This window comes from Notothenia coriiceps, unplaced genomic scaffold (assembly GCF_000735185.1).
Source record: "Notothenia coriiceps isolate Sejong01 unplaced genomic scaffold, NC01 NC01_scaffold00014618, whole genome shotgun sequence".
Lineage (NCBI taxonomy): Eukaryota > Metazoa > Chordata > Actinopteri > Perciformes > Nototheniidae > Notothenia > Notothenia coriiceps.
In genome coordinates, this window is record NW_011347319.1 from 1 (window position 1) to 14,852 (window position 14,852).

The window sequence follows — 14,852 nt, forward strand, 5'->3', positions numbered from 1 at the left end:
CTTAGGAGCAATGCGCTCATGGTATAGATGTGGCGCATACATCTTAATTCCTACTCTTTTCCCTCACCCTATCCTAAGGGAGTGCATGTAGTTTGACACGTTGTGCCTCTCCACCTCTGTTCCTTACTTCTTACTTGCTACCCTTTTCCCTCAACTTATCCTAAGGGAGTGATTGTATGTAGACACGTTTGTTTAGCTGCTATAGGCTTAGGCTGTCGGGGGACACCTTACTTTTCCTTCTGTCTGTCTGTACCTGTGTACTCTCTTCATCTTCTTATTATAGACACATGCTTTTCCAAACATTTGGCCTACCTACGCTGTAAAATGTATTATCTTTTCAATTTACACACAGCATCTATTGCACGTCTGTCCATCCTGGGAGAGGGATCCCTCCTCTGTTGCTCTCCCTGAGGTTTCTCCCATTTTTCCCTTTAAACTGTGGGTTTTCTCTGGAAGTTTTTCCTTGTACGATGTGAGGGTCTAAGGACAGAGGGTGTCGTATAGTCATACTGATATTCTGTACAAACTGTGAAGTCCACTGAGACAAATGTAACATTTGTGATATTGGGCTATATAAATAAACATTGATTGATTGAGTTTACTCTTTGCAGACCATTGACATTATACAAAAACCTATAGAACACACCACAGGAGAGGGAAAAGCCCCAAAGAGCATTATAGGGCCCCTTCATTTTGTGATTTTATTTTGTCTTTTAAGTGTGGTGTTTTCTTTATTTCTATTTCGACATGTACATGAGTACCAAAAATGTATTGTTATTATTATTAACCTGGTCAATCATAATCGCCCTATTATTGTATTAATGACACTAATAATAGTTGCCCTTTCTGTGTTCCAGACTGTAAATCCGTGTTCAAACATGAGCGGATGGCTCTATGCAAGGATTCCTGCAGCTACTGCTCCGGCTTCAGCACCAAGATGCTGCACAGCCACTATGGAGGCCGGATGGAGGAGTTCTGCAGACCCCACTGCATGTCCCAGTACACTGTGCTCTACTATGGGGTAAGCTGTCCTTCAACTTTACACGGTGTGCCTGTCTGTTAATCCACTGGTTATTTTTTTTTAAATCTTCTTTCCCCTTTCTTTTCTCCCCTTCTGCTCTCCAGATGGGTCGCTGTGACAGTTGCAGGAAACAGGGCTCCATGACGGAGAAGCTGCAATGTTTGGGTTCAGTCCGTAACTTCTGCAACCTGCCCTGCCTGCTGCAGTACTGCCAGCTGCACTTTGAGACCATCCACAGCAGCAGCAACGGAACAGGAACTGCCCCACAAACTCCATATGGTAAAATCAGTGTGAAACATTAAGATGTAGAGCAGCAGTCTGAAATCCAACAAACCTAAAACAGTATTTTTCACAAGATTCAGCTCAAAAAGGAGCAGATAAAGCTAGTTTACCATGGGATGTATGAGAGATTGTTCTGTAGGTGCCTGGTTTAGCTAAGCAACAACCGTGGTTAGAGAACATCAACATACTCTTCAAATGAAGTGAAAACCACTACGCTCAATCCGCACCGTTTCCATCATGTTTTGGAGTGCATACAGGGATGATAGAATAGAAGATGAAAAGAAAAGCTGTTAACTCAAAAGTTAATTACTTTGGAATGTTCCTCTCTCCTTCCAGCTCCAAAACAGCCCCACCATTCCTCAAAGATGAATCCTGTCATTGCGGATGTGGTTTCTCTGGCCAACGGCTCTGCCACTCAGCCCAGTGTGTCAGCAGACACTGCTCTAACTGGTCAGTTGTTTCACTTACATTAGTTAGTGCCGTATAGAACAGTTTAAAGCTTTATTTATAGCGTTGACATCAACATTTGAATGCTGTCTATCCATTATGATTAAAGTCACTATTTCTGCACAGATTCACATTAGACAATATTATTATTATTATTATTAGTCTTATTTTATTTGTAGGATTACATTGAAGTGGCTGCGTATGATTGGTTCTGACTGATCCAAACATTTCCAATAACGTTCAGAGCGTTTTTAAGTCCAAAAGTGATAATTCATTGAAAAAATATCAAATAATTTCCAAAGATCCACACTTTTTTTAGCAAAGTACTTAAATGATGACGTTATTAACCTCCATTTGCCTGGCACTTAATGCTAAGTTAAGACATCTTCACTTTCATTACAAATGTAGGGAGCAAGTTTATAAGCATTCAAAGTTGATTTAAAAAAAATTATTTTATCCAAAACATCCCTTTTTTTTTTTAAATACCGTAATTTTCGGACTATAAGCCGCGCCTTTTCCCCCATTTTTCGACCCTGCGGCTTATATAACGGTGCGGCTAATCTATGGATTTTTACAGCTAACGGCCACTAGGGAACCTCCTAAATCTATGGATTTTACAGGTTACAGTCCACCACCTTTAACTCTATGGGCTCTATGGCCGGTCCGCGCCCCCCACCTTTAAGCGGCGGGCTCCAGCAGGAAAAGCTGGAGGCCGGAAAAGAGTGAGACAGGTAGCGCGCAAAAGTAAAAGTGGAACCGAGAGTGGTACGAGAGACAGAACGAGAGCAAGACAGACAGACATTACGAGAGCGAGACAGTTTGTCCCCGTACCACTGGTTGAAAACCGCTGCTGTAGATCACTGCCGGTACGTGCGCTGGGAGCGCACCGTTTAAGTTTGAAAGTTGAAAAGTTTGTGTGTCTGAAACGCTATGTGATACAGTACAGTTTACACAGCACAGTACATGTTCTGTAGCTACTATTGCACTAAATGGTAACACTTGAATACGTTATGCAAATATGCAACTTGTTTGTTGAAATGTTAATAAATGGGAGCTTCCTCAAACAGCCATCTCTTTCCCGACAATCCCCTCTGTGCACGAACCCTTATGGTAATTAAACATTAAAACACCTGCGGTTTATAGTCCAGTGCGGCTTATATATGTACACATCATTCAATTTAGCTGCTGCGGCTTATATTCAGGTGCGCCTTATAGTCTGAAAATTAGGGTATATAACAATGTTAACATTTTAAAGCATTTGGTACAGCTTTATGTAAAGCCACAACACTTTTTGTAATATGCATATGTCACAGTGGGGTTTGATGCAGTGCTGATTTATTTGTATTTTCTCTTTTGTAGGAACACTTCCAACCACCAACATTGACGGCAAGAATCTAGACCACGTAGGTACCCTGGGTGTGCGTGTCATGGCTAAAAAATGTTACACTATTGATAATAATATTAGAACCAAAGTCAGTGCCCACATTTCTTTTTCTGAAAATGTTTGATCTGGTCAGAAATAAAACTATTGTCCCCTGCAACATGTGACTTATTAAGAACTAGATCATATCTTAATTTAGCCATTTTTCAATTTGTAATTTCCAGGCCAGCACTCAGACTGACGCCATGCAAGGCCCTTCGTCCCGTCGCCGTCAAATGAAGAACAAGTCAGTTCTGTGTCGGCCCTTCACTATGGACCAGGAGAGCATGTGCCAGCTGCTCTCCCCCTCTGCTGAGTCAGCAGGTAACTACAGAACACACACACACGTTTGGGTAGCCCTGTCCCACCTCACTCACACAGGATACAGAACTAACAACTATTTCAAAAATCCAATAATCTGCTGATTATTACTTTGGTTGATTAATTATTATCAGATGAAAAGACAAAACGGGTTTTTATTCAGAAACAAAACGTATTCCTTTTCTGCTTGTACTATCCTCTTTCACAACAGTAACTTAATATAATAACCCCAATGGGTAAATGTACACTTAATGTGTAAAATCTGCTTCCTCTGGAGTATTTGTGAACGATTTTTACTGACAAACGCACGCTAACAGGTTAGAACGGACAGAAATGCCTTTTGTCTGTTTTACCTCTATTTTGTAAAAGATCTATGTAGCTGGCCGTTAAAAAATAGCTTTCTCAGGGGGCCGGCTACATTGATTTATAAAAAACGGGGGAAAAAGACGGAAGGAATTACTCTCTGACTTTGCAATGGTTATTCTCTCCATACACCATGATTTAAAATACTTACTCCACAGATACATTTAGTCATCACCTGAGCTTATCAGTAGTATCCAAATTCTTATATACTATTTGTTTAAAATGCTATTCATGAATAATTGTTATGATAGCACTCATAGAGGTAGAGCCTTTCCTCTGGGCCATGGCTGGTGTGCCTTTTTGTTGGGTGTTTGTCACAACCCTACCCACCATCTAATTCAGTTTCATTCATTCTTTTGGTGCTATCAATCGTTCGATGTTCACAACTAGCTGTTTCGATAGTTGCAGCAGCTCTGCTAGATAGCTCCTCTCAACCCGACCAGACATCTGCGGAAGCTTCCACATCTCCATCTCCATCACCCAAACCTCAGGAAGATACTCAGCCGAGCGACGCCGTGCCTGCACGACTAACCGGACGCCATTTCCTGGGCAGAAGGGAGACGGACTCTGACTGCAAGGTCTGCTCCCAACACAAGAGGAAGAGGGTGGAGGAAGAAGAAGAGCAGCAGCAGCAGCAGGAGGAGAAGAAGCAGAAGATGGAGGAGGATGAGGGGACGGAGAGGAAAACAGAAATAGAACCGGATGAGGGAGTAAAGGATGAGAACAACGGGGAGAACAAAGAGCAGGAACACTCAGAGGTGAAGCTTTGTGAGCAGGAGGACGGGACTTTGAGGAGGAAGACGTGGTATTTCTGTAAGACGTGTTCAGGGGAGCCCAGCCTCTGTCCTGTCCCCTGTTTTGAACTCTACCACACCAGACTGATCTACAAAACGGCTCCTGGACTGGAAGCACAAGGTGAGCCTTCTGAGTCCCACACCGCATGAATACTTTCTCATGAGAACGCCATGAAATAGTTTCCTTTTTAAGTTATCATTTGGACAGCTGTATATGATTTAAGGATTCTAATTTCAAGGGACAGTTCACATCCAACTCACATATTTTCCCTCTTACCTCTAGAGCTATTTATTCATCTGTATTGTTTCTGAGTGTCAGAGCTATTAGCCATAGATATGTCTATATAATGAAACTAAACTGCACTCAGGTTGTGGCGCTCAAAGCCCAAAAATGTTTCATTTGACATACTCAACATAATCGTCTTTTTCCAGACCCTAACCTGCTGGATATTAAACATTAATGGTGTCCTTCTCTGATTACCGATGACGTTAGCTAGCGGAGAAAATGCACACTTCCTGGTGCGGGGCGATACCATTGACTGGGGTTAATTGGTAGTTCCTTAATCAAACTGTTGTGAAAAAAGTGTGTTGATTGTGTCATGTCTTTTTGAGACATGATTTTAATAAACATTATTTATTTATTTTTTGTTTTAACATATATTTTCTGAGATTTTACATATACAAACAAATACAAAATAAATAAATTAGACCTGTTCAAATTAGTTATTGATTCATGTATAATATAACATTTCTGAAGCTCCATTATATCGAAAAATCGTAATCTTAATTTAAAAGAAATAGCACTACAGTTAAGGGGAAAAATGTGAATTTAGATTTTTGCCGTGAACTGTCCCTTTCAATGCAATGTCAATCCTAGAAGCAACAATGCTCTGACACAATCTGTTGACATCTCTGTGTCTTCTTTCCAAGTCAATTGAACTGACTTCCTAAGAGGGTCGAGTGCATCACCCGGGTCTTTCTCTCCACAGCCTCCTGACCTGCTGCAGGAGAAGTCGTCGCCCCCCACCCCACCCCGAGCCCCTCGACAAAGAATAAACCTCTCCAGGATTAACGGGTTCACACCTTCACTCCTTTGCTGTCCTCTACACCCATTTTTGTGCCTGTCTAAATCCACCCCTGCAAAGACAGAAATCCATGTTTTCTAGCATTCACATGAATTTGGCAACCTTTTTAAGATGGAGATTGCATTATTTATGAAGTACAGATCATCTTGGCTTTCTGTTTCCTCTTCCAATAAAGGGTATTTATTCTGTGTTTTTATTCTAACACTATGGATGATAAAAGTTCCTCAAGTGCTTCAATGACTTACAAGATGTTCTCTTATTAAAGTAAATTTTTACCTCAATCTGCCACAATACTTGACCCTGTTATTAAAGCTGATCTTAGAACATGTGTCAAGTGTCTTAAAACCTGTCATTTCTTTATTAAGTGAGTTGTGTATGGTTTGTTAATGGACAGTATTTCCACTTTATTTCCACAAAAACACAAACAAGTATGTTTTTACAACAACCATTGCCCCCTGATGTGTTTTCACACCCCACTTGACATTAGTCTTTCACTGTCTCAGTAAAGCAGCAGAGATGCATCATGCCATCTGATCCTTACATTTATTAAGATCACTTTTGCCCAGATGCTAAACAAATTGGTCACTGTAAAGAATTAAGATTGGATGTTTTTAAGTGGGAGGCAAGATTTCCTTGGGGGGGCTCAATGAATGAAATTTGCAAAAATGTATCATTAACCATCCAAAAAAATTCCCGAGAAACAATATAAAGTTCGGAGGTGCTTTCCCACTTTCCAGGAGTCTAAATACATTTGATGTGAAGTGGTGTCAGATTGCAGTATTGCACTCTATAAAGTGTTCAGAGGATCACATAATAGAATTATTATCCGAGAGGTATACAGAAATTTAGCAAAACTGGGCCATTTAACCTGCTGGGGGGGGCTGTTTCTGAGCTTTTTAGGCCAAATACACTTTCACATTTTGAAATGAGTTCCTAGTGTATGTCATGTACAGCAGGGAAAACCCATGCTTAAAGTGACACAGAAAATGTGCTAAACAAGGAAACACAGGTTCATTGAGTTGGATTCAGGCATGAGGCCCAAATCTGAAATAATTTGAATATTTTGAAGTGTGTCTGTGAGTGAATTATACAGCTGGTTTTGATTTTCAGTTCTCTTATTTGAACTGTTACACTACATATTGACGTTTATTATGAATGTGTGATGTAAGTTCCATTCCTTTCTGTACCTCATGCAGTAATGGTAACCAAGGTTGACTTCTACTCATCCATCTGTATCTTTAATTAACAATTTTATTTTTCACACGTTTTTCAACTTTCTGTTATGTTTGTAGCTTCTCAAATGTAACAGTGATTTCTTTATTTTTTTTTATTCCTTATTTTCTTTTTATGATTACATGGATCAGTCTGTGAACGCATTAATTTGCTTCTCTTTTTTTTTCATATTGTCCACGCCTTGAAATGATGGTTTCGATCAAGGCAATTAACTTTTCTACGTTTCAATAAATTGAATTTGTGAGTAAAAGTTAGTTTTGTCCGGTGTCTTATTTCACAGATTTCTTCTGCCCAAAGCCCAGAGTTCATCCTAACTGTTAATGAAATGCTGCTAACACAAAACCAAGGGGAGACACATTAGTCCAAACCAAACTACCAAGAAGTATTTCACTTTGACCTTGGAAATAATTGCTGTCGTAATCATGGATTTATGCAAGATATTACGTTCCCTTGTTGTCTAGGGCAAAAGGGATGTAACAAAATATGAACTAACACTAGTTAAACTACTAACCACGTCCCACACAACACACTTCACAATCTGCACAGGTCACACACTGACAGCCATGCAGCTCACACCTGTAGGGAGACAATCGGGGGGGGGGAGACACACAAACATACCACGGCACTTAACACAAGACTTAAACTCACTTACAGTTAAGCATCATTACACTTATTCGTAGGAAATATCAGTAGAAAAAGTTGTGCTCCAAACGTGAAATGACAGATTACCTCATGTTCATCAAAACGACACAGTGTGCTGATGATAAATAAACGGTATAGATGTTTTCAAAATGTGTTTTATTAGGAGTTTTAGGCTGCAATAAAGACACACTTAAATATGTTGTCAATTGTTAAAATGAATTTAAAAGATAGCAACATTTCTCTCATTTGTTTTTTCTTTAATTTCTGCATTATAAGAAAATGATCTGTGATATTGTACATTTAAATGTGATATCTATGTATTTTAATCAATACAAATATAGTGATCGTGATTTTAACAGTATACTTTATTTAATAAAACCTTTGAAGTTGTATTAAATAAAAACGTAATTTGAAACAAACTGATTCCTCTTTTAATAAAAAATGTTCCCCTTCAATTTTTGTGAAACAGTTTTTTTATGTTTATTTTTATATTTCCTCCTTATTTGTCTTACTGTTTATTTTCCCAATTGTATTAATTCAATTTGATTATTTCTGTCTCCCTTTCAATCTCTATGTCTCTTCCTCCTGATCTCCCTCACCTCCTCCTCCAGGTGTGCTTCCCCCCTCAATGAGTGTCTCAGTAGGGGGGGAGAATGTGAGGGTGTTGCTGGTGCCAGTCCCAGTCCCAGTGCCCGTCTTCATCCCAGTGCCCATGAGCATGTACTCCCAGTACACACCTTTTCCAATGGCGATGCCTGTGCCCGTACGTCCTAATATATTCTAAGAAAATTGGGGGTTTTTCTGCAGCAAATTTGATGTAAACGTGTTCCTCCCAGGTTCCAGTACCTATAGTAGTGCCACCACAGAAGAAGGAGACGAGAGATGCTGCAGTGCAGTCAGAGCCTCAGGCTGTGACGGAAGAAAAACAGAGAGATGTTTCCACTGCAGGTGAGCAGCACAGAGTCCCTGTCCTAACTTGGTGTATTACAACCATTTCAATCTGGATACAGTGGTAATATTCGGGAAAACTGATTTGACGAGATTAAAATTGTACATTTTAAGAAAAAAACGGTTAATAGATTCGAAGTGGAAATCTCGGGCAAGCAATGTGAGTTCTTAAAAAATGCTTTTTATCTTTTAAATGTATGTTGATAGAAGATTCACTTTGTTGTGTGCAGGTGAGGCTGCTTTTGTCCAGGTTTTTATGTCTTCAAAGGACACCAAAATGATCCGTTTTTTATCAATTACTCAAATCATGAAAGAATCAATTTTTTCTCACATGACTCCATCATGAACAAAGAATCCAAGAATGGAGAAAGGTCTTTGGGAATTCACCTCAATGTACTAAACAAAAGCCAAACAATGTAAAAACATCTGTTTACAAACTCCAACCAAACTAATGCAGTATAATCCAAGCCTCATTTGAACAGTAGTATGCTCACTACTTCCTGAACACAATCATTGTTGCTAAAACATTACTTTTGAACTAGTTTCAGTGAATATGTGTTGGGGAAGAAGTGAACATATGACCGGATAATTGAGAAGTGTATTAAAAAGCACATGATGGTTTACAAGCAGATGTTTGATGTAGATTTGCTATCTTCAGTTTCTTTTCTTTTTTTAAAGAGGACTTATTATGCAAATGTTCCGGTTCACATTTGTATTTCGTGCCTCTACTGTGACATGTCTCCATGCTTTAATGTTCAGAAAGCTCTTTCTTTTCCTCATACTGCCTGTGCTGCAGCACCTCTTTTCCCCCTCTGTCTGAAACCAGAGCCCAGTCTGCTCTGATTGGTTAGCTGGCCGGCTCTGTTGTGATTGGTCAACCGCTTAGAGATGTCCCACTCCTTCTACAATATGTTGGAGTGCTAACCAATAGAAGCGCGACTGTTACATAGTGATGTCACTATGTTCAGAATTAAACAAATGGAGTGCAGTATAACCCAGGAATTGAACAAATGGGGGTGTTTCAGGCAGGGGGGGGAGTGTCTGGGAGACCAACTCTCTGGAGTGAACTTTGGAATTTTAGCCTTTGCAGACCATTTACATGCACACAAACCTATATAACACACTACAGGAGGGGGAACCCCCCAAAAAAACAGGTTCAAACCCCACCGCAGTCAGCATGTCGTTGTGTCCCTGGGCAAGACACTTCACCCAAAATTGCTTTGGATAAAACCATCTAACAAGTGAAATGTAATGTAATGTAATAATCAAAAGCAAAGTCACCAATGTATTTTCCTCCATGTTTCTCTGTGTGTGCGCTACAGACCAGAGAAGTCCTCATAGTGGGGACATGGAGTCAGAGGTGGTCGCCCCCATGATCCGTGAAGTTGAAGAGAATGAAAAAACAGTACAGGCGGACCTGCCACTAACTGTGAGTTCAGAGAGAAGCACGGAGTCATCTGATCCCCAACTAAGCACCCAGTCAGAGGTTACTACGATAACTAGCGAGCCTCCTACCACCAGTGCTGAGCTTCAACCTCCCTCCTCTCCATTGATGGACCTGGAGACTGATATCCCAACTGGTGAGACATCCTACTACTTCACATAAATGGGTTTGTTGGGGTAAAAACTGGATTTTATGCTGCTACAACTTTTGTTTGTTTCTGCAGAGTCGTTGGATCAGAAGCCAGCTGCTCCACAGAGAGGAGTGAAGCGATCTAGAGACCCTTACAGCAGCCGGAAACGGGTGAGATTCTGCTGAGATCAGCAAAAAACGTCAACATTTTGTGCCATTATGAAGTCACTTATTCACCACAAAAAAACTTGAGCGATGTAAGTCTTAGACAAAATTACAAAAAAGTATCTTAAATGACTTTATTTAACAAAAACAATAACGACTATTTAATCTTTTTTATTGTCAATTTCATATCAGTAACATTTGCCACAAGAACATTTAGCTTGGTAAGGATTGGTTTAGGGATTAAAAAAGGTCATTGGTTTACAGATGAGCACAAGAGGCAGGAGTTCCAGATCATTGTTTTATTGTATATTATGGACTGTTGATTGTTTGCTGGTTGATATGGCAGAAAAAGTGGATAACACCTCACAGTTAGTTTACATATTATATTTATAGTTCAAGTATTATGGCAGCATAGACAATAGACAATATTCAAGTTTTTTGTACATTAGTGAACTTTTCCATGAGAAGAGAATAGTCACTTTTGTTTTTACTTATCCTTTCTCTGATATTATCTCCCCTGGCTCCATAAGAATGTTTTACCTTCCAAAGCCCCATCATATTCCTTGGATGTTATGTAATATATTACAAGTGTTCATAACCAAATGTTTCAATTACGCCCACCATGCATTTTGTGCTCAAAGTCAATCTTTCATTGCATTTGAATCCATCCAGAGTCGAAGGCGTACTGGCTCCTTGAACCACAGTGCAGTGCGGACTCCCCCCGCCTCCAAACTGAACCACGTGTACGGGGTTAAAGCCTGGAGAAGCTGGGTCCAACAACAGAACCAACAGCCCACAAGATGTAAGACTTCGTTATCAACATCTAACCCAATGATTTTTTCCGTTTTAAACTGTTTTATTCTACACTAGTTGTGTTTTGTGGTCCCTCCCCCTGCAGCCAACATGGTGGATGTTAAAGAGGACGTGCTTCAGTGTGACTCTGCTGAGCTCAGCTTCGCTCTATCTCACTTCATCACTGATGTGAGACGGCCCAATGGAGAGACCTACAGCCCAGACAGCATCTTCTACCTCTGCCTGGGGATACAGCAGGTGCACACACACACACACACACACACACACACACACACACACACACACACACACACACACACACACACACACACACACACACACACACACACACACACACACACACACACACACACACACACACACACACACACACACACACACACACACACACACCAACACACACATTATATTGTTTAATTAGTTTTCCATCTCGATTTCCGTATTTCTTTTAGGCAGAAGTGCAGAGAAGTTAGCATCGCAAGGGCTCCCATTATAAATGGCATTCAGAATTCTCCATTGGATTTTGGAATATTGAATAAAAACTAAGCTATGAGGCAAACACACGTTTATGATACTTACACATTTTTTTCAGCAGGATCATCTCCACATATTAACAAACCTTTTATAAAAGTTGAATCGTCAATGCAACAGCCAGAAGTAAATAAGGTAATGCTAGGCTATAAACAAACTACATGACGGTTAAATGGCGCTAAGCTAAAGGCAGCTAATGTTCGGCGTGATGACGTTTAGTAGTTTAATTAAGCCATGTGTTAGCAACTGCAGTTTTTCTGACGCATAGAAGCTTCAGAGATTCACCAGTGGGGTATTAACTGTATCTTATGTCAGAGAACTATCTTATATTTAACCAAAGCTCTTATTTTAGGCATCTAACCAAATACACATGCTATGCTAAGTCATGCTTACTAATGCTAACTCATTTCAAGGTATTAGGACTTCCTGCAGCACCCATTGATTTCCCCTTCTTTTCTTCTTCTCTTTGGACAGTATCTGTTCTCAAAGGGCCGCATAGAGAACATCTTCACTGACGAGCTCTACAGTCAGTTTACCACCAAAATCAGCGGGATGCTGCAACTCTGGAAACCTAAACTACTAGTACCGAGTGGTAATATCATAAAGTCATAGTGGAGATATTCATCAAATCACACCACAGTTTAATCATGTCTATTTTCTGAAATAACCAGTCAATGTATTTTCATTTCTAAATGTCCTCTCTGTATAAAATGTTTTATTTAGATTCAGATTATATACAACTTTAAAGCTGTACGTGTAATTACAGATTACTTTGATAACAGCTTCGCCATATCCAATTTATAAGTTGATAACATGTAGTGTTTACAGCGTGTTCTACTGGCCAGAGGTGGCCAAAGAAAATATGAATGGTTTTAAATATAAGAAGATTCTCCCAACTCTTTTTTATGCTTTTAAAAAATAATTTTAAACACTCAACTATTTACATATTTTAGTTTTGATTTAAGATATTTAAAGGTATATTAGGTGAAATGTACAAAAACCTAGAGAAATCTGTCATTTCCTCTCAAGGTGCGCTTCACTTGGTTTATTATAGTTGTATATTTTTTTCAGTTTTAATCTAATAAACATTTCAGAACTTGGTCATTTTAAATTCTATATTTTACCCATATTACGGATTGTATTCATCGAATGCCTGGATCAAGTTATCAGAGAAACATGCAGAGCTAAGCTTGGTAAAATCCTGCTGAACTCTAAACGCCACTAAACTCCTTATTTATTCATGTTTGTTTTGGACAAACCCCGCCCCCTCCTCCGCCCTCCTCCAGGTGCTGCAGTCTCCTCCAGGGTGGTGGAGTCCTACCTGTGGGAGTGTAAGCAGCTGGGCGCCTACTCCCCCATCGTGCTGCTCAACACGCTGCTCTTCTTCTGCACCAAGAACTTCGGCTTCACCACTCTGGAGCAGCACCAGAGCGTCTCCTTCACCAACTTCACCCGACTCTCCAAACCCTGCAAAAAAGCCGGAAAAGTCCTCTACCTCCGATACCAGCGGAGCAGCAAGGACCCCCACAGCACAGGTACACTAAAGTAGAGGTTTTTTCTTCTTTTTGTATAATTTTGGTTTTACTGAATGAGTTGGGGTTTAATTGCATAACAATTCAAATGTCAACATGAAACTAACAATTCTCAAAAAGATAAAGAATAACAAGGTTGATGAAAAATGGTTGTCATCAAATAGTATTGCATCCCACTCATACTGGTCAAACGAACAACCCGCACCCACCCACAGTAGAAGTAGAGTTTTTTTTTTATCCTGCTGAAATTCTTAATCTGACTGCGTGTGGTGTAAAATATCAGGTATCCGTAATTGTTAGTATGACTGCCTGAGTTGTGGTACTTTCTTTGTTTCCAGAACGATATAGAAAAAGGCAGGGAGAGGAAGAGATGCTGGAGATGCTTGAAAATGTCGCCAACCCTCTACACTGTCCTGTCAGGCTTTACGAGTTCTACCTCTCCAGATGGTGAGACACACACACACACACGTACATACACACACACACACACACACACACACACACACACACACACACACACACACACACACACACACACACACACACGTACATACACACACACACACACACACACACACACACACACACATACACACACACTGAAAACTATCTATTTAGATTCGTTTTTTATTAGCAACAACCCCATTTAACTGCTCTTTTAATCTTTATTATTCTTATTATTTATTTTTGATATTGTTTTCTTTCTTTCTTTTATTGTTTTATTAGCGACATCCCCTTCTTAAAATGGTCTTTTATTGTTTTTTTCCTGTTTTTTATTATTATAATAATGATAAATTGTAATTATTGTATTTATTTAATGTATCTATCTTATTTAATCATTTTGTCTTATGTCTACCTTTATTTTAAAGAGAGAGATGATTATTTATTTTATTTGACTTATTCCACCTTTTACTTCCCTGGTTCCCTTGCGTTGTGTTATATTGTAATGCTGCATGTATGATTTGTGTAATGTTGTTAAAGCGCTCTGATCTGCACCTGTGTATGAAAAGTGCTATACAAATAAAGCTTATTTTTATGATTGTTATTGTTATTATTTTTATGATGATCCTCTCTGCTCTCTGACAGCCCGGAGTCGGTGCAGACGAGAAGCGACGTGTTTTTCTTGCAGCCGGAGGAGGTTGTGCACACTCACAGGTCAGTGTGTGCTCCAACATTAAAGAAACACACGAGTGACACATGAGTCTGTCACTTTATCGCCAGGGCGTTTTCTACCCGCCATTTTATTCATACTGTTTATATTTGTACCCTAATATGATGTTATGGCTTTAGGGTCAAAATGATCTGCCACTATGTTTAACAGCAGAGAAAAAAAGGTTCCCTATACTGTTTTTCAACAATAGATCATAGGTCTCAGATAAATACAAAACATGTCTCTAAAGTGTTTGGGGTGGCTGTGGCTAAGTGGATATAGTGCTGGACTTCGAATCAGGGGGTAGCAAGTTCGAGTCAAAATGCAGTCAGCAAGTCGTTGTGTCCCTGAGACACTTCACCCCAAATTGCTCCTGTGGGGATTGTCCACAGTATTGAGTATGTAAGTCGCTTTGGATAATAGCGTCTAACAAGTGACATGTAATGTAATATGCTACATTCATGCACAACACATAGCTACAGTTCTGTTTCTGCACGCATTTTTGTAGAATTGAACAATCTTTTTATGCAGA

General features: G+C 39.7%; 1 protein-coding gene across 1 annotated transcript; it reads left to right on the plus strand.

Moving 5' to 3' along the window:
• The first annotated feature begins 845 nt into the window (after positions 1-845).
• Positions 846-14,371, plus strand: LOC104948575 (zinc finger MYM-type protein 4-like). Its single transcript, XM_010774777.1, has 15 exons — positions 846-1,021; positions 1,126-1,300; positions 1,640-1,753; positions 3,110-3,153; positions 3,356-3,494; positions 8,220-8,371; positions 8,445-8,556; positions 9,879-10,136; positions 10,224-10,300; positions 10,967-11,096; positions 11,193-11,344; positions 12,113-12,230; positions 12,925-13,173; positions 13,509-13,617; positions 14,257-14,371. The coding sequence occupies exons 1-15, from the start codon at positions 887-889 to the stop codon at positions 14,369-14,371; spliced, it is 2,079 nt and encodes a 692-aa protein (XP_010773079.1). The 5' UTR covers positions 846-886.
• The last annotated feature ends 481 nt before the right edge of the window (positions 14,372-14,852 follow it).

Bases quoted from the DNA above. Each gene is read 5' to 3' on its own strand.
- LOC104948575 (XM_010774777.1), top strand. From the start codon at position 887: ATGGCTCTATGCAAGGATTCCTGCAGCTACTGCTCCGGCTTCAGCACC. The intron at 1,301-1,639 runs GTAAAATCAGTG...CTCTCCTTCCAG, and splicing joins TGCCCCACAAACTCCATATG to CTCCAAAACAGCCCCACCAT. The intron at 10,301-10,966 runs GTGAGATTCTGC...GAATCCATCCAG, and splicing joins CTTACAGCAGCCGGAAACGG to AGTCGAAGGCGTACTGGCTC.